Source organism: Anarrhichthys ocellatus, unplaced genomic scaffold (genome assembly GCF_004355925.1).
Source record: "Anarrhichthys ocellatus isolate YVR2014 unplaced genomic scaffold, GSC_Weel_1.0 scaffold15, whole genome shotgun sequence".
Taxonomy (NCBI): Eukaryota; Metazoa; Chordata; class Actinopteri; order Perciformes; family Anarhichadidae; genus Anarrhichthys; species Anarrhichthys ocellatus.
The window spans coordinates 98,614-119,383 of NW_022280045.1; the positions used below are offsets into that span (position 1 = coordinate 98,614).

Sequence of the window (20,770 nt, forward strand, 5' to 3'; positions counted from 1 at the left end):
CAAATGTGGTAATGCCTTGAAATATCTCGTTGATTAATACAAGGGTAGGAGGTGAAGAATGACAGATGAAACCTTTATGTCCAGGTCAGGCTGGTGGCATTAAAATTGCTTATTTTCCTCATTGGACTTTGTAACATGAGACACTTTTATTCCCAGAATGTTGTGAATCTTGAATTAAACTAAGTTATATTATTTCTGGCATTTGGGTGCAGCAATGTATCTTAAAGAGACAGTCATGATTCCTAGAAAGAGACTTTTCTGTTCAGTTTTACAAAAATGTGCCATATAGTTCCATTATATATTTGATTGTTTTTGAAAGGCTAAACATCAACAAATATGGAATGAAATCGAATATTTTGCGAGATGAAATATTATTTTTGGAATAATTAGTACATGTATCTTTTTTCAATAGATGTTGGCTTCTGGACTTTACAACGCTCTGGAGATATTGGAAATATTTGTATAAGACAAGTCAGAAACAATCCTATGCAAGTGCCGTGTGCAATATACGGACAGTTTCTGGGTCGGGTGCGGACAAAAGGCTATTTAAAAAACAATCTGCTCTGCACTCCCTCCAAAATCCTTCCGATTGTGGTCCCCGAAGAAGATTGATAAATAGTACTATATGGTAATTTCAGATTTTGGGGCGAACTATTTGATTTGGTAGGACATAAACTGGAATGACATACTTACTGTTTCGACTGAACTGACAACTTTTTTTCCCTTTACTTGAAACATGCAAAACCAACCGGTAGATAAGATCTCCCTGGACCTGAAACAAGCAGCTTTCACTTCCTCTGTGTTCCCCACAGTTCCTGGAAACACCCGCAGCGTTCTAAAAGGAAATTTCACTTAAAAATTTGAGCCGCAGCTAAATTTGAGACGTTGTTGAAATGTCGATGCCCAGATTCCTCAGGCTATCTGGACGATGTAGGGACTGATATTAAAATAATGTGGCCACTCAACCATATGTCTGTAACCATATGTCCGCAAAAAATGAAAACAAGTGTAATATAATACAATGTAAACTGAGGAGCCGAGTCAAGCCTGTAACTTGGGGTTAGTAGAATTTAGGTTTATTCTGACACATCCCGAGCAGTGAGAATATAGTTTATTGATATTGGCTCTTTAAAACGATAAGAAATGACACAAAAACACATCTGAATTCAATCTCAAAGTGTTTTAATTGTGATTTTGCCATGCACATTCCTGGCCAGCCAGGGTCCATTTATATAAATCTATTAACAAAAGCTGGGAAATGCAGTATAAAATAAAACAATATGTTACATAAACAATATTTACAGACATATGAATATAATGATTGTCCTTTATAAAAAATGAAAGCTTGAGTGACAAATATATGGTTTGCATGCAGAATCTGTTTCAGCATCTACTGCTGGTGGCTTGTGTTGCTCTTTGTATGGCTGGCAATGTGTTAGAAATGTTAATGAAAAAGACAACAGTAGCAAGCATTACATAGTGTTCAATATTATTTACAACATTATTATGTACAGAAATATACAATCTGTATTTAACTGCCTGCATTGTTAATATATTATAAAACCGCTGTGATGAAAAGTGATATATGGAGGTCAAGACTTGGAAAAAATCACTCTCCTTGTGTGTGTATGGTCTGATTTATGGTAATTATATCTTTAATATGCAACATTTTGGAATATAGCCACATGGATCATTCCCAACACACATGATGCTGCTAGGCAGCTCAGGTAAGCGTGCATAAAAGCAAAGTTTGCTGACGTGATGTCTTCAAGAGATGCCCCTCTTTCAGACCAACAATCAATGTTAGCTTATGAAACTGTAAACGTTCTCCAGCCTTGACCAAGGATTTGAGTTGCCTAACCGTAACCTCAGTGTAGTCAGAGTTTATTTACAATATTTTTACCATAACCATTTACTGTAGTTGCTATGCATGGATAATCTAAAACAGAGTTGAACTTTAAAACATTGAACATAAAAAGAATCATCCAATTGCAACTTCTGCAATAAGATTTGACAGAAAGATCTTTTCTAGAAGTAGAATACAACTCATGCCAGTAAACGTTAATTGCAGTGGTGGTTATTATTTTTGCAAAATGTTATAGAAATCAGAGTTTTAAAAACTGTAACAGATGATCCTGGACCAATTAAGATAAAACTGCCAAATGTAACATACATATAGTGATTAGATGTATAAACAGATGTCAAGCAGGAATACGGTCTCCTTAGCTTCTGTACTCAAAGAAAACAAATTGTTTTACAAACTGAAGACCAAATAAATCAGGTCACACACATTAAAACAGTCCTGTTAAAGGAAAACAACACATTCTGCTGAAGGACAGAGAAATCCTGCTCATACAAAGAAAAGAAAAAAACATTTGTAATTTTATTTAATAATCTCACTGGTTTGGTCCTCCATAGCATATATACAAGACGGTGTTTTGGGCTAGTGTGATGGGCATCAAATGCAGCCTGGGAGTTCATTTCAGCCCAGATGGTTTGACCAAATAGTAGTCTAATTTTGTTCCCACAAGACACCAGAACAGATTTTATGACTCTGTATCTGACTGTCCCATTATTTAGATGGTGTGTGTCTACACAGAGCTGAGGCATACTATGTCTAAAATTACTTTGGTAAAATCTCTGAGGTTTTATATTTTGACCTTCACGTTCTCAAATGGTGGTGGGCATTTGGAGCGGTGCTAAATCTGGTGGTGTGTATATTGTACTTTGAGTGATAAAAAGTAAATGAAGTCATGATATCATGTCAGAAAGTTGCATGGCAGCCCAACGTGGTTATTGCGGTCAGCACTAGAAATGTAGGAGAGACGTAATGCAAAAGACGTCCCGGACCATCATTCACCAAACGGCCTTTGCTGAAATATAATTTGATACAGGTTCGCTCATGACCAAACGTAGAGGGGAAACCTTGAGCAAAGTCATGTTACACTTTTAAATATCAGAAGCCGAATTATTTATCGTAGCAAGCAATGTAATTACAGGTTGCAAGATGGTAATGAGTGGGTTTGCTGGATGTGAAGTGGCAATGTTGGATGGTACTCTGTGGTTTTCAGATGACTGCGAACACTCTGAAGGCTTTTCCACTTGTTGGGTTCAGTAGGCTGGAAGAAGTAGGGCAGGCAGAGAACAGAGTGGTGGTAGAAATGACGTGTTGTTTTCCACAGCAATAAAAGGTTCTGACGTAAAGATGTATTCTAATATTCTAATATGTATTCAATTTGATCATCACACTGACAGAGGTAGTTGCAAATAAAAATCGGAACTCAGAACAAGGTCCAACTCCACATCAAATAAAATACACATACATTGAAAATATATACACATTCATATTAGTTCTTCTATGTATACACTGTACATAATGTACTTCATATACTTTTTTAATCTTACCTCTCTGAAGTGATGCCATTCTGGTAGCTGCCACTGTACTGCTTCCTTTTATCCACAGGCATCACATCGAGGTAACCTCCTGACTCATTCTGGATCACTCCAGCATGAACAGCTGCTCGGCAGATACTGGATTTCTGAAAAACAAATCATACCTATAAGAAACAAATCCTAAGAAGAATTCCCACTGTTCTCATTTAATCTCCAAAATTCAAATGGTCCCTCTAAGTGTGGAGAAGATGAGGCCTCTTTCAAAATGGGTTGTTATATGTGTGTTATGAATCGGGGTGAAAGCACTGGTTGAATCCCAAAACACCGTTGGTTACACAAGTCCGTTTGCCTCTGATCTGGGGCTTTCCTCGGGGATCTCAGCGAGTGGAAAATCAGGATAAAAGTCGTATGGTTTGAACTAGGCATTTGCACTTGAATACAGCCATCATTTACGTTGTTAATTACACCGTGCTATGATGTCTGATGTAAACAGGGTCTATTTTTTCAAACTGTAAAAGTAAATTTATGAAAATTGAGTGACAAGAACTTACATCTGAGTAGTAGTTTGTCCCAACGACTCGGGCCCGACTGTCACGCAGACAGTTCCTGGGACAATACGACCTGAAGAAAAAGTCAGAGCTCACTTTGGGTCCGAGGATATTTTCAGCACATACACTGGAACTACTGTATGTTCTTCCTATCTGAAGGCCCAAACAAATCTCATTTGTTGAGTTAACACTATTAAGGCAGAGTTAAAGACCTACAGCTTGTTGGATTGTAAATAAAAGATTCTAAATGGCAAACCAGGAAACCTTTGTCAAGATCTAATATAAAATTCTGCAAATGCTAACTTTCCTTCATTGATGCTACAGGCTAGTTTTGCTACTTTTCTTTGATTTGTAAGGGCACATGGGCCAAACAGCTAACCCCTATTACTTACAATGACTGTGACACATTGGCTCCTTGTGGTTTAATTCAAACATTGAGATGTTTTCAGTCACAGACTGTTACCTGGGACAGTGTCTTACAGGTTTCTTGAAAGGGCAGAAAAGTGCAACGGTGGTGTCGCATGATAGAGCCTTGACTGGGAGAAAAGAAAAAGAAAAACACAGCAAGATGACAATGTTTCTGTATACAGACATGTGACTGTATCTGTGTCCTCAAAGTGAAAAATATGTTGTATGCTCCTTACCAGGCACCGATTCTACTTTGAAGGAATTTGCACTTCTGTTTTTCCTGTGGATTTAAAGAAAGATGCATTAGTTATGGTCTGTTTTGCATAGCCACGGATCATTAGTGCCCACAAAGGGAGTACATTTATATCCGGACTGTATTAAACTCGCTTTTTTTGCTTAATACTAGAATAGATAAAGACTGAATACAGAGACTAATCATACCCAATTGATTGAATACCATTCTTGTATGACTTAGTGAATTGTTGCTTTCTGCCCAGTCTGGTCACATCCAGCCATCCTCCATCATTGTCAATAACACCAGAGTGTAAACCAACTCCACACACGCTGGATTGCTGCAGTGAAAGACAAAGTTGTGAATAATGGGCGGCAAGGTATATCTGAAAATTCCCATGAAATATTTGATTCCCAATATTTTCGTGTTTCCTGTAAAAACAGAAAGCTACAGAAGAGCTTGTTGCGGCTTTTGATTGGTGTTTACAGTAGCCAATGGCGCAGAATGTGCGTTACCCCCCCCCCCACACACCTAATGACAGTAGCTACTAGCTCAACATGGAGAATTCTCGCCACCACCATGGTCTACGCCAGCTGATTTCATCAACCAATCCGACAGGGATGAAATGGCAAAATAAGACAACCATGACTACGTCGTTTTTTGGAGTGAGGCCATGCATGTACTAACTGATATCCGAAGCTGTGGTGCTAATGTACCCTAATGGTAATCTTGTGTCACATCTATATTATTATCGGATGTACTGTATACTCCCTCGATTGCAGGATGAATCATCAACATTTTATTGTTTTTTCTGGAAATTACCTCTGAAATACCAGTAAGAATACCTACAAAACAACTTTGTTTTCATTGGTGCCCAGATACTGGCACACAGGTCAATGACTCAGTCAATCAAACTTTATTTATAGAGCACCTTTCAAACAAAACAAATGTCTTTCAAAGTGCTTTACAAGCGATTGTCAAAACTTGGGATGTTAAAAGTAGTACAATGTTATATCAAATTGAATGAAATAATTTCTAATGTTTGGATCAACAGGGAAAATAGTAGAATAAAATAGATTTGAAAATGCTTATAGAATAAGTATGACCACAAAAATTATAAAGTGACGACCAGCGTAATACATATGTGATAAAACAACGTAAAACAACTATTTTGATTTCATGGCAACTTTAAAAGAAACATGACGTTTTTTTTGTGGATACATAGTTAAATGCCAGTTTCAAAAATGGGTCTCTGGGGATCCCTTACCATGTCATAATATCCAGTCCCAACCACTTTTCCAGGGCTGTCGATGCAACCTGGCGGACACTCATATCTATGGACAGGAAACAGTACAGTGAACACATCTGGTGCTTTGTTGTTAATATAAGCACATACTATTGTATGAATATTAGTATAATTCAACGTTCTAATTCTATCTGAACTGTCCTGATAATTCACAGCTATCTTGGTACATCAGATGTTTTCCCGAATTAGCATGCACATCATTATTTGACATCCGTCCGTTGCAGTGTCACCACTTTCCCGAGCATTTACCTGTTACAGGTGGTCCCCTTGCACTGATCTCTCAGCTTGGTCTCACAGTCGACCTGTTGACCTACAGTAACAAACAAACGAGGGCTTTTCACAATCTCATTTTACTACTAGTAATAATGTGTACTCTCAAAGCCACACCATTCAGACAGGTGTGGTATGGTGAGAGTAGTCCTTACACATCTGCTCTGTGCTGACAACCTGGTTTCTCTCTAGGTTGTCATTGGGCGAGGGGTTTGGTGTCTGGGCCCTGGGTTGGGGCTCCCTGTCCCTCACTGGTTCCGGTTCCGGTTCAATGTAGTTGGTCTCCTCAGTCTCAGGAGCTGGACGCCTGTCAACCCCGCCATCTGAAAACATGCACCAGATTTAATAATTTTCTATACAAGTTGTATTTATGTTACACAAACAATATTAGGAGGGGCGCTATCCATGGGGTTGCCAAATGTTGTGAACGACTAAAAACCCATGCTCTTTCAGTGAAACTATCGCTAACAATTTTGGGTAGGTACAAAAGTATACAAGGAGATAAAACATGGCAGAAAACCACAACTCGAGACCAAGACTCACCTTTGTAGCAGAGATTGTCCCTGCAGCCTCCAGCATAGCTAGCTGGACAGGCAGAACAGGGAGTTCCATATTTGTATGGAGCATGACCCCACCAGTTGCCCCTGAAAAAAAATCCAATCAAATATGAAAAACACTGACAAAAAGTTGTGTTTTAAAATGAACAATGTTCAAGGATTATGAAATATTGAATTATGTTTGTGAAACTGCATTTATGCACGGAATTTAGCATTTGACTCCTACATAACATTGATGGACTCAAGATGGACAGTTAAAAAGATTCCATCCAATCCTTTTCCTTGTCTACATTACCCACAATGCAACGTGAATGCCAACAGTTTGGTTGCAGATTTGGGGGTGTTATGGTAATAGCGGCAAATGTAGCCTCGATCTAGGTTACTTTTTTCTAGCTCCGCAACACCAGATTTATTTTTTTCATTTTTAAATTTCTGCCGAGATCATCACTTGATATAATCTATCAGATTTAGCCACAAAAGCCTATGAACAACTTTCCCCACATGTACAGTGGTACTTCCCAACACACGTAAACTGACTTTGGCACAGTTCATATCTTGTTTGTATCTCTTGTTTGTAGTTATTACCAATAAAAAAAAAGACTGAATCTGAGATAACTCCATTTATTATTTCAGTTTCAATCTCTGATATTTCGAGGAAGTTGCACATCATGGTATTGAAACAAGCAAAAACGTACGGTGGAGAGTAGTTGCAGACCAGGTAGACGGCTTTAGTCCAGATCATCCCCCACACGTTCATGTTGTAACACACGTTGATGGCACAGCCAATACGATTGCTAGTCGCCCACACCAACTGAAAATTGAAACACACACAAACAAAGTGACGTGTTCAGTGGTCCTCTCACATTTGATGGGGCTTGCAGCTCAGGGGTAGGCAAACGTATGCACACGTACCACCATTGTCATGTTGTAGCTTAACTAATAGCACATTAGCTTTTGGTGTGCAAGAGTACCCTCTCATGTGAATGCCAAATTACCTCTTTCACAGACATTGGCAGGTGCACGGCCTGTTATTTAGGTTAGTTAGAGTGTTAGTTTCCCCCACACCCTTTCCACAAAGACCCACCCTACTCTGCCTCTGATTGGCTAGTACTCGCAGAAGTCATTGTCTATTGCTGATGAACAACATAGGTGGGAAGTTGGTAGGGTGAATGATTTAAACTCCTGTCGGGCTCAAATATAAATTTACAATAGCCCGTTTATGGGAGAAAAATATTTTTTAAAAGATATGTTGCTATGCACGTCGCCTAGATGGATGGATTGAAATTACAGATCCATTTACATTTTTTACATAAAGATAAGAATTCTAAAATGGCACTAAAAAGGTTGCTGACCCCTGTTGTAGCTGAAGGCAATAATCATGTGACTATCACAGTAACAAAAGCAATAATGATAAACTTTTATAAATTGAAAAAATGGACTTGTTTTAATCAAACAGATCTGACAAAGGAAATAATTCATATATTCAGAAGAATATTTCACACATAATGGTCCTGCAGAAGTTTTTTCAAATATCCCAAATTGATATACATGTTTTAAGTAAAAGCCTAAAATGATCCTAAGTAATTGTTAGCCCTTTAAGACATGGAAATAAAAACAGCTCTTACCTGAGTGTAGTGAGTACAAACAGGTCCTGAACATCTGAATGGGCAGTGTGGGTTGCATTCCTGGGAGTAGGGATAGCTGTAGTGCCTCACCTCATCATACCAGGCCTGGACATGGAAGGTAGGGGGGCGATCCCTAAAGTCACACAGAAAGTGTTATACTGTATCATTTGTATTATAACACCAAAACATTTCTATGAATGCAATCTTGTTTGTTTGGTAATGTCATAAGGAGCTAAAGTCTAAAATCTCCCCATGGACCAACAAAGGCAAAAAGTTTTGTCTTTTTAATAGACAGTTTTCACAGCAGATATTTGAACGTGTCATAGCAGGAAAAGCACAGGTGTCAGTTAAGTTGAGCCATTTCCACGATCATTTCAGTCAGTTGTTGTCATTAGTTACTGGGCTTTTAGTGCAAGAACACGAATAACCAGAACACACTCACAATTTGAATTAGACCTTTTTACAGTCCGGACCAGCCAGACAGATGACCAGCCAGGTCTATGTCTATGTCTGCTGCTCTGATTGTCCAATAGTGTCGCCAATGCGTTTCATAAAGAAGCTAACGTGTGCCGTGTGTTGGTATGAAGATGCTAAGGGCTACTACTGCCCAAGCATCAGTATCTGACACCCCGCTAGTTACATGCATACACTCTTTTCAACAGAAACTTCCGTCTTCACAGGAATCTACTCATTTGGGTTTAGGCAATAAAACTACCCGGTTCGGTTTAGGAAAAGATTGTGAAATACTTAGTTAGGTTTACGCAACAAACCTACTTAGTTAAGTTGAGGAAAAGATTGTTTGGGTTAAAATAACCACAGAAGTTTAACTCAACATTAACTTCTCGCTTCACGTGGGGAACAAACAGCAGTCTCCTGGCTAAAAGATGGCTGTTTGTTGGACCCATTCACCTCCCCGCCCTTTGTGGTCTTTGTACTTCCTCGTTCATTATTACGTGGATAACATACGAAAAAAAAAAAGGTATAGCTACGAATGCATATTGTATCTATTCTTATGATAACACATGGCGTATAAAACACAGTTTACCTAAGACAGTTCCCTCCACCTCTTTGTACATACACACCTGCCCCAGTGCGCTCCAAGGTTTTGGCCTATTTGTGTCAACATGTGGCTCGGTCCATGTTCCCATCGGCAGGTATGTGCCCAGTGCTCCGCGCTCCTCTCTAGCTCGTAATCCCATACCTGGGGAGCACACACAGAACATCATTTAGGTCCTTGGTTAAAGAGTTATTTGCCTCTGAAGAGATGAACTTTGCTAGGGTAAGTAGCTAATTTTTTTTTTCAGCTGGTACCCAAAGCATTAGGTTTGGTAATACTAGTTTTCTCTTGGGCTCCAGGTTAAACTCAATGAGTCCAGAGCAGCTTTGCCTCTAAAAGATGTTTGCAGACCTGAAACCCCACTCTGGATTAACCTCATGATTTAAGTGGGCTAAGTGGCCATTTACCGTAGTTGTGGCCTTAATTGCTACTCATTGCATCTTTTCAGATATGTCATCACCTTCTTTGAGTAAACGTAACTAACATAAACTCCACTGCAAGCAATCTGAAAGTAATCTTACATATTCGAGGCGAAATAAACTTTCCTTTATGGTACAGTGGCTGTACGCATGCCCCTCGCAAATCTAACACAGTATAGTCAAAACTAGGCCTCACATACATTCACTCACAGACACACACACACACACACACACACACACACACACACACACACACAGACACATACATGAGAGAGAAGGGAAACAGAGAGGTATCACCACCACCACATCAACTTGCAGCCTTGTGTTACTATTCAATGTGGTTGTTTCATAGCTTGTTTCCAGTAAGTTTCGGTCATGTAAAAACAAAAAGCTGACAAATAAAAGTCTCTGTTTTTACCCTAACTTTTTTTTTTAAACTCAATTGAAGTCAAAATACCTGAAACCTATTTTGAACAAAGCAGACCGTGGGTATAGGATTGAGCAATTCAAATGTTGCGGCAAGGTTAAATTTACTGTTGGAGAAGAATAGGTGCAGTGTGCTCCGGCGCTGGCATGCTGTTTGGTTGCATTACGGCTATCACGCGTCAAAAACCATTAGGATAATGCTTGAGTGTGGAGTTGTAACTGCTCTGATTGACCACCATAATGTGTTCCATATGTTAGGTAGGGCTAACAAACTGTGCACACTGTTGCCCATTCACTGTGGCGCTGCTTACTGTTCAGGCCTGATTGGAGAAGGGATATCATGACCCTTCATCAGCTGTGGCTGAGATACCAGCACAGGGGTGGTTTTATGCTCTAACCTCCTGCAAGGTTGCCATGTGATGCTATATTTTTCCAAGATTATTATTTATATATTTATCATTCCAATTTTTTTGTGAACATATTTTCAGTAAAACTCAGTTACATTAGGCTTTGGTAAATGTAATGACTGTAATCACCAGAAAAAGAATGACAGAGAAGGTTGTTCGTTCAAAAATTCAAAACAGGAAACATTGAATTCGCCTGCTTTGTGAGTTTTAGTTTAAGTCAATGGCAGACAGAACAAACATTTGCAGGGCACAAGTGAGATGTTGCCTTTACTGGGCAGTCTAACTGAAAGCAGCACTGTGTTGACATATTGTATGGGACTGCATTGGTGGAAGCCTGTTGCTACAGATGCCAAGTGACGCCAATGTGGAAGTGCCTCAAACCTGCATTCTGCCAGCCATCAGCCAGCAGGGGGCGACTCCTCCGGTTGCAAAAGGAAGTCTGGTTGTATAGAAGTCTATGAGAAAATGACTCTACTTCTACTTGATTTATTCCCTCAGTAAACATTGTAAACATGAGTTTGGTCTCGCTGTTAGTTTCCAGTCTTCTTCAATACAGCATGATGTTAATTTAGACCTTGATTGACAGATCGTTACCACGCAGTTGTCCGTTCTAAGAGTCATCTGTGTTTTTGTCTCAGAATTCTAACCCCACAGTGTGTTTTCAGTTTTGAAAGTTAATTGTAACCTTTTTGGTCGCCTAAATCTGTCTTATTCAGTGTTCGGTTGTACCCTCTTGTGTCACTTCTGGTTGCAAAATCAAAGATGGTGACGGCCAAAATGCCGAACTTCAGAACAACAGTCAACGAACCTATGGGTGATGTCACAGTGAAAACGTCCACTTCTTATATACAGTATGGGATTATCGTGGTGAAGTGATCATAGTGACTGTGACTTGGACACTGAAGTTCTAGAATCAACAGGTCGACAAGCACTTAACTGACGGAACCCTTCAGCCCACTCATAAGGCAAGACTGCCCACCTGCACAGGCCATGTTTCACAACTCTTGGAGGTTATGATGAAGTTCAACTTCAACACAAAGCTTTCACTGCGAACAATCTACAGCGGATACTAATGATCTCTGCCAGCTCATTATTCTCTCTGTGTTCTTGTAATTCATCACCCTCAATTATCCAGCAGAAAAGAAGATGGACTGTCCAGCAGCCTTTTAGAGAAAGGTCAAGGTAACAATCTCGTATTGCATTCCAAAGAGCATTAAGTTCCAAAAATACAGAGCTGTTTCCAACCACATGCCAGGACCATCTCTACTGCAGAACTAAGTGCAAGATGTGCAGTCTTACATCAGCAGATTTAGGACGAATGCTTTGGGAATTCAATGTGTGCAGAATGCTTGTAATTCAACCAACAAGTGGTTGTGATTATGGGGACCTTAAAAGAGGTCTCAGGAAAATCTGCTGGGCAAGAGATGAGGTACTAGTGTTTTAAAGGCTTTTGTATGAAATTAAGAAGTCGGAGCTGCGATGAAAGTGCAGCCCCTTTGGCCTCGAAAATCCTGCAATCTGAAAACCAAATACCAGCCCCCGGCCATACCACATCATTATCATCAGTAATAGTATCCCTTGCTGAAGGAACATTGGATTAGTGTACATAACATACATTTACACTCCTGTGCCCCGCACTTCAATCGGCGAGGCTCGAAGTGTTTGAAATAGATTTACCAACATGGCACCCAAAATGAGATGCGCGGAGGATCAAACAAAAGATAACGTCTGCCTCGGCCAGAGTTTGAGTGAGCCGGGCGAAGAAAAAAAGCCGAAGGGGAACGCTTGTGAGGTCGAAGATCAGGACGGCAAAACAGCGAGGCAGGGAGAAAGAGAGTCAGCGGGAGGAAGAATTCAGCGATAGAGTAAGGAGACGCAGGGCAGGAAGAAAGGGAGGGAGGGAAGGTTGGTTGAGGTAGAGGGCAGGACAACACTGCGGGGGTGAAAGCTGGAAATGGGCCAGGGTCAGCGAGGCCGGGCAAGAAGGAGGCAGATACTGCAGCTAGCCAGATGGTGGCTTTGGATTGCAGCTTGTTTTCTCCGTCTTTCCTCCCCTACTCCGCTTTAGCTGACAGAGCTACACCGGCAGTCTGAGTCAGGAAAGTTCTTAAAGATCGGGGCTAATAGGCAAAAGACATAAATCAGCATCTTTACCATGATGATGTGTAGAAAACATGGACATGAATAAAACAGAATTGTTTTGTTGTATTGCATTGTAGAGCTAAGTTCTAGTATTAACCTGTGTGATTGCTCAGCTTACATAGGATGTGGACTAGCCGATGTGTTTGGCAAATGTAGCGCCCCGTCATGTGACGTTGGAGTGTAAACTTCGCCAAATCCAATATGAGCAGGACAGAGCTTCTCCGCCTAAACTTTGATAGCATCCAGAACCGGCTTGCACACACCATGGTGAACGTGTCTTACCAGCAACCCAACAAACAAATACAACCAAGTTCGTGAAGGATGTGCTCTTTGGCCCTGGAAGTAGAGCTGGGTTACGACTGTGGGTAAGCTAGTTAGCTGAACATGCTGACGATTGCATCTTACGTTCGGGCAGAAAACACATTGTGCAACCCACACCTTACATTTTTACTGGTGCGTTTTTTGGTTTCCATGAAAGGGCTCAAAAGTATTTTTAAACGGGGAGAATCCCTTTTAGTGGCCAATGCACACCGCCAAAGCCTTCGATGACGAGGGCATGACCCGTCCTACTCTTCCTCTGATTGGCTTTAGCTGATATTTTTACCCTAACACTAACCAATCTCACTTCTCAGGTGGGTCATGACTTCGCAACCTCAAGAAAAAGAATGTGGCACCCCATTATGGTTGCTTAAGTATGATTGGATGGCCTAGTAAATAGTCGATCCAAATTAAATAATTTTGCATCACTTTAAATGGAATTGAATTCTGATTCTTTAACTAATTCTGGTGGCGTTAAATCAAAACCAGAAATGTATGCAGGGTTGTATTCTTTCAAATGATAATACGTATTCCAGTGTGATGAGATTTACCTACAGCATATGACCGACAGCTGTGTCCTCAGTACCTACCATGTACTCCATGTTGGAGGCAGGAGGGTGGACCTGACCCCGCAGCTTGTTGTGCAAGTCCAGGATGAGGTGCATGTCCCCCTCGCTGATGGCCCTCCTCCCCCTTGACCTAGCCCTCCACCACTCCTCGTCCCTGTCCCTGTACTTGTCCAGCATGGATTCCAGCTGCGTGGAGTTATTGAGGACCATGGCCAGGATGGTCTGCGTCAAACACAGGAACAAGCTTGCCGCTCCGACCCAGCCCGGGACAGGAAGGGACCTCTTCATGATGGGCAGAATGCTGCTGCTTAATGAAGAACACGTTTTGATGTCTGCAAAACAGAGAAGGAATCTTTAATAAGAATAGCATGAGTTTTGATTGATTTCAGCTTCATTACAGTGATGCACATGAGAACAAAGTTTCCGCGAAGCTGTTCTTGCATCATTATTACAGTAGCTCATTAATTGGCGCCTTATCATGGACTCTAGGCTAAATTTTCATCGATCGGTGCACACATTCATTTCTCCCCTTCTTAGTAAGCTTACCTACACTCCAGCATCTTCATAAAAGAGTCCGAAGGCACCTTGAATCTGTCCTCTGTCTCCGTTTAAATAATGCTGTAATCATAGGGGGACTCCACTTCAAACAGTAAGTCTAATGCAGCTTCCAGCAGCCTGAGGGCATATGCAGGTCACTGCATCACTACGCACAGTAGGACCAGTGTGAACCCAATTTTCACAAGATTTAGTGCGCATGAGTTACTGTACTTTACTTGTCAACATGCACTGAAAGGGAGGCAGAGTTTTGACAAACAGATGCAATCATAATTATCATTATCTTTTCTTTTAATGATCACTTTGAGAACGAAACAGTCCAAAGATATATTTTGTACAAAAAAAATAGTTCCGATAACAAGTTCCATTATCGAGGATATTGTAAAAATGATTCCAGTAATAATAAAGCCTACTTTTAAAATGCAAAATGTAATTAAGCTATAAACCCCCTTGTGGGTGACAAATTTACACTCACAGGTCCTAAATAATATCAGCTTAGTCATGTCATAGTGCATAAACTAGTGAAAGTTTACCTTTAAATTGCGCCAAACCAATGGAAATATATCTCCCAGGTGCAATATTCCAGATGCCAGAGATTACTGCAGAGTGACCTTTTTCTAATCTGTGGAGTCTTTAAATCCATCCATCACACAGAATGAGTGCAATGCAGTCGGTCCGCGCTGGAAGAGTGACAGAGAAAGTGGGGAACGTCTATAGGTACCTGTTGAATTCCTTAGCTGACTCAGCTCGCTACTGGCTGCCTGGGGCTGCTGCTCATTTTGCGTGTATATGCCAAATTGGCGCTTTGGTTAGCAACATGCAAACGCACGGGACCACGCCTCCGCAAACCCTCTTGCCTGCTCCCCCTTACTGCACCCCCCCCATTTAACGCACGCACGAACGAACGCACACACACACACATGTTGGATCTCCAAAGTTGATACATATGAGGAGCCACTGATCGCACTAGAAGTGACGTGAAGGTAAACGTGTGGATGTTATGAGAGCAGCCCACTCGTGTTGCAAAAAAATGCACATTTTGCTTTTTTCCTGAGTTTTCAATTTTTTGTTTGACAGGAACACACGGTCAAAATTAGCTATTAGCAGCAGAAAATAGATAATAATAGATATTATATTATAGATAATAAAGATTCCTAAGGATTAATAAGCCAACCATGCACTTATGACATTTATTCTTATATTGTGTCACTAGTAGAGAGCCTTTTCTTCTGGTGTCACTCCGCATATTCTACATGAACACAGTTTACAATCATATCTGTGGTGTCCTTGCAAAACAATAGTGGGAACTTATTATACAGTAACAATAATTTGCACAAATGCATCAAACATCCCATTCATGAACATCTGCAGGTGAACATTTCTGAGATCACATTAGGGTCCTTTACTGCGTGTGTGTGTGTGTGTGTGTGTGTGTGTGTGTGTGTGTGTGTGTGTGTGTAGCGGCATCCAGCAGGGTGGCCAATATTCCCCCTGTGACGCGACCACAAAGCACTGATTCATCTGCCTTTTACAAACACTAGAACACTTGTGAAAGTGTGTGGGCCGTGTGTGTGTGTGCGTGTATGTGTGAGTGCGCTCGCTCTCTCTCTCTCTCTCTCTCTCTCTCTCTCTCTCTCTCTCTCTCTCTCACTGCTTCCTCTGCTCCAACATGCTCTGTTCCGACTGTCCGTCAGCACAAAGAAGACTTTTGAATTTGCATTGAGGTCCAAAGTTAAGGCGGAGAAGTGTGGAGAAACATATAAAACAATGCGCATTACAGCAAACAGATACAACATGATAGTAAAACGATAATAAATAAGATAGTGTGCGTAAAGGTGAGACCACATTATGATAGACGCAGCATTTCAACTAGAAAACAGAGAGTCCACCAATTTACCAAAATGATCTGTAGTATTTGCTTTTATAGGTTCTGGTAAATCTACAGTATATATTCAAACTTCTCTCACATAAACACATCTATCAGCACCTTACCATGCCAAAGTAAATGTCCAGCAAAGCGTCCCAGAGACAAAAAGACAAAATCCTCACAAGTGAGAACACGGGACAAGGAAATGTTTTGCATGTTTGCTGTAAAAACGACATGTAACGAATAGATTAATCGGTCGTGAAGATGGTTTCCGGCTAATCGATTAATCAACCAGTCGTTTCAGCAACAACTCTAACATTAAGCCGTGTCTACTTACTACAAAATGACTGATGACTGAAACATAAAAAGGGCTACAAATATGGCTTCTGTGTCACTTTAACACAAAATAACCTCCTTATTCCACTTCGTTAAAAACCAGGTAACGTCCACAGTTTTAAATGAATATTACTGTGTGCACTTAGATGCCAGACAACATTGATTAGCTTTGGTGATTAATGCAAGGATGTTCTCAACATGTCTGATAACGTGTAGTCTCTTCTACAAGCATCTGCTGCCCCCTCTTGGATGAAGAAGAGACTTTCTGTAAAAAAGAAGAAAAAAACCTTCAGCCCTCAACATCCATGATATAAATATGCTACGTATTTAATATTTAATTTTAGCATACTTAAGTATACTTGAAGCCCTACTAATCATCAGTATACTTCAAGAGTGCTATTTTGGAACAACTTATTTTGTACTTAATATATTTTAGTTGTGATTAAATAGTAGTTAAGCACAATTTAAGTATATGACTGTGTATGTAATATACATGCCGATAGCTAACTTAAATTATACCTTTTTTGTGTTTTAAGTATATTTGAAATATATTATGAGAGTTTTACAAATATGTAAACATTACAATATTAATATATTGATATTGTGGTAATAGTATACCAAAACTTATACTTTTGGCTTATTACTAAGAAAGCACACTTTCTTATTACTATGCTATATTACTTTGTACACTACATACTATTATATATTACAATATTATAAATGTATTACCAGTATCCTAAATGCTGAATGAACTTCCCAGATAGTAATCAAAAACACTTTATTGAATTTCAAATATATTCTTAATATATATTATATATATATAATATATTTATAATAGTACATTGCAAATACACTGCCAAGAATTGTACTATTTGCAAATCTATAAAATGTACTAACATCGTACGTCTAACAATTTGCAAATTAAAACTTTAAACACACTTTCAAAAAATTGTAATAGAGTGCATTTTCGAGAAATATAAGAATAATATACTTAACAGAGAGCAAAACATTTTCTGATTTAAGTTCACATGGTACATGTACTACTAAACAAAACAGAATGACCATGTGTCCGATTAAAACAACACAGAACTCCGCTGCAGACTCTCGCTCACTAAATAGAAACACAAACATGCTCCACGTTATGTTCCTTTCTTTTGGCTGAACTGCTCGTTGTTACACTTCCGTCTGATGACCGCTTGCACGTCCGAGGCACTCGTCTGCGGAAACTCTTGAATAACAGCATCTGTTAAGAGAAGAGATGAGGAATGATGTCACACAGCATATTCAAACAACATGTTCTTCTATTTTGACTACACAAGAAATCCTGTTGAACCAATATTATTTTTTGAACAGTAAATCAGGATTAACATTGATGAACTATAGCAATATGATATGCCAATATTCCTACCAGTGCAGGTCAAACATATATTTCATCACTGGTGGTGTGTTCACCACGAACATGTGATCCTGCTGCTGTATCACAGAAGCTTTAAATTGTCTACATACGACTCAAGACAATTACCTACCTGTTGTGGCCTGCACTTTGACAACGTCCAGTTGTCTTTTAGGAGGTCCCACTTTCTAGGGCGTTCCCGCTGCCGTATCCAGCTGTAGTGTCATGTGAATGACCCCATGGAGCTGTCAACTGCCCCCATCCAAAGAACTATGAGCTGAGGAACGGGTGCGCAGGCCTAGAAGCATGGGAGGGCCGCTCTTCACTGTACTCAGTGATTTGATGCATCAGCCCCCCCGTGGAGGGTCAGGAGAAGCAACTTCATCTGGGCTAGCTCAGCGGTCAGCAGATCCACTCTAGAAGACAGCATGTCGGAGTTAGCCCTCTTGGAGGAGCCTCTGTGGCCCGGCGTTTGAAATGGGTAGGTTGGCCTGGATTCAACTGAGGTCACACGCGACTTTGTTGATATAAAGACTCGACCTGCGTGTACGTGAGATAAAAGATATTCAGTATCAAACACTGCCTCTGGCGGTCAGTACGGATGAAATAGAACACGAAATTGGCAGAAGTACAAAACACACCGAAAAATAGATCTAGTCATATCTAAAAAAAACTTAAATATAAAGTATACTTTGTTTGCACTGAAATAAACACACATAGATATACAGACCTCGGTAGTGTGACTAAAACTATAAAAAACAAATATTATTATTCTATATTATAAATATGATCAAATCAATGATTTATTATTAAAAAAGAAAGAAAGAAATACACTAAGTCATCATGTCAGTTTCTTACTACAACCTGCATGTACGTATGTACACTTTATACAGTACATTTACACACAACACCATACTTTCCACATTTCCATTTCCATTTATTTTTCATCAATAACATACTGAATGAATTCATGTATTTAGTTCCAGTATTTCTTAATTATTAGTCAGCTCCATATAATGATTTCCCTCCTCGTATTTAAATCCACAGCAGTGATTTTTACCTTTAAGTCAGAGTCTTTATGTTCTTTAATCTATTTTAGGATTAAACACACACCAGCATCAGACTCAGCATGTTTTTAGGAGTTTAACCAAACGTCCTCTCTGTCTGCAGCTGAAGAGGATGCAGGAGATGCTGAATAAAATGCAGCAGCAGATGCACCACAAAGACAAGTGATCGTCTCCCGGAGTAGAGCTGGTCTGCAGCGCCACCTGCTGTTTCTCCCCTGAATGACAGGGGGACGTTCAGACAACATGGGTATCACGTGTTAATCTGGCTGTACTTTAACCTCAGTTTGGTGCATTGTTGAGTTTGTAGAGTATAGTCTGCCTGGACCGTTTTTTGTAAGAGGCGTTTTTTGTTTTTGGTCCGCCCTGGAGGTATCATAGGCTCCGGAACAGATCCGCAAAACGGGTCCGGATCGGAGTCCACTTGCCCAGCGGGACGGATCTGGAACGGATACGCGTCAAAGATCCAGACCAGATCCAGCCGGTATCCGCTCATATCCGATATGGACCCGTTCATAAAGCGGCTCATTTGGCCCTGGTCCGATTTGGACCCGTTCATAAGCTGTTCATGAAGCGGATCCCTTACTCAAAACTAACTACAGAAATATCTCAAATCAAGCTGACCAACATATAGATTACTCTAAAAGCGTGAATACTCTATTAATAATAAAATGTTGAATTTATTTAAGACTTAAAATCTACAGTTATGCTGCAGAACATAAATGCATAGTTCGTGCAAAATCCCTTGTGCATTTATAGCCAACAGTGGACTCTGCAATAGTCTTAATATAAATGTGTAAACTTACTTCATGTCATAACTCTGGACAAAATGGGTCCAGAGAAGTCAAACTTCAGTGTTTGGAAATAGAAAAAATAAATGAAGCAGGTTTACCTGGTGGCTGCTTCAATGCAGCGCATCTTCTGCCATATTGTATAGCCCCGAAAACAACCAGCTGTTGCTCCGTGAAACATCTGGATAAAGTTGTAAAGCCGTTGGATGCGCGTCACGGATCCAACGGAGCGCAGCAGCGCCGCAGAAACATCCTCGGCCCAGTTTGAATGAGACCGTATATCTTCTGAGAGGATTAATGCAGCCTAAAGGTGGGGCAAAAATTGCGAATGTTTGTAGAGTAATCCTTTGAGCTTCCGGGGAGTCAGAGAGAGAGCGAGAGAGAGAGAGAGAGAGAGAGAGAGAGAGAGAGAGAGAGAGAGAGATGGGAATGTCGAACTCTCTGTGGCGCATGTTGTGAGGGACTGATGGACACTTTTCCCCAAGGAAGAGACGTTTGATTGAGACTATTTAATGGCAATATTTGTGACTGAGCTCCTCATCCTCAGGGAACAGATATGGTGCACAAACTTCTGCTGCCCATCGGTGAGTTTACAGCTGTGAACCCTGTTTCATAATGTAGGCAAATTGTATTGTTTATTTTAAATTCCTTGCCTTTAAGGAAAAATAATCAAAAGCATTTGTTTATAATCCTGTTTTTATGCTGTGTGCTTCCTGGTGTATTATCGTATGTCTTTAGTTTGAAAAATACTTTCTATTTCTTAGAAGAATTACTTCAAGCTGATTTTCTGACAAATAGAAAAAAATAATCTTAATTTTCAATTCTCTTCTCTTCTCTCAGCTTTAGCAGCAAGCCTCATCTCACCTGAGCTGTCGGGTGTCTCAGCTACCAAAATAAAAGCTCAAGGTAAATCATCGCATCCTGAGTCACTGCTCATTCTTCACTATTAACTGTTGTAAGACTTTGGGGAATTTTCGGTTGTAGCACATCAGTACAGAGCAGTGCTAAAAAACTGTTATGGAGTAGCCTACTTTTTAAAAATATTTATACTTTTTACTTTGTGGAGAAAAAAAATATGACTGGAATG

At 40.1% G+C, this 20,770-nt stretch overlaps 1 protein-coding gene across 1 annotated transcript; it reads right to left on the reverse strand.

The window, feature by feature from the left end:
- Window positions 1-1,185: 1,185 nt before the first annotated feature.
- Window positions 1,186-15,028, reverse strand: LOC116387660 (cysteine-rich secretory protein LCCL domain-containing 1-like). Its single transcript, XM_031854945.1, has 15 exons — window positions 14,766-15,028; window positions 13,699-14,009; window positions 9,422-9,540; window positions 8,340-8,472; window positions 7,410-7,525; window positions 6,701-6,801; window positions 6,313-6,480; window positions 6,137-6,197; window positions 5,849-5,915; window positions 4,791-4,921; window positions 4,586-4,629; window positions 4,405-4,477; window positions 3,945-4,014; window positions 3,406-3,539; window positions 1,186-3,119 (listed from the first exon to the last, which is right to left on the reverse strand). Exons 2-15 carry the CDS (start codon window positions 13,963-13,965, stop codon window positions 3,068-3,070), a joined length of 1,536 nt encoding a protein of 511 aa, XP_031710805.1. The 5' UTR covers window positions 13,966-14,009; window positions 14,766-15,028; the 3' UTR covers window positions 1,186-3,067.
- Window positions 15,029-20,770: the final 5,742 nt, after the last annotated feature.

Bases quoted from the DNA above. Each gene is read 5' to 3' on its own strand.
- LOC116387660 (XM_031854945.1), bottom strand. From the start codon at position 13,965: ATGAAGAGGTCCCTTCCTGTCCCGGGCTGGGTCGGAGCGGCAAGCTTG. The intron at 5,916-6,136 runs GTAAATGCTCGG...TCCTGTCCATAG, and splicing joins AAGGGGACCACCTGTAACAG to ATATGAGTGTCCGCCAGGTT. The intron at 4,015-4,404 runs GTAACAGTCTGT...CTTTTTCTTCAG, and splicing joins CCTGTAAGACACTGTCCCAG to GTCGTATTGTCCCAGGAACT.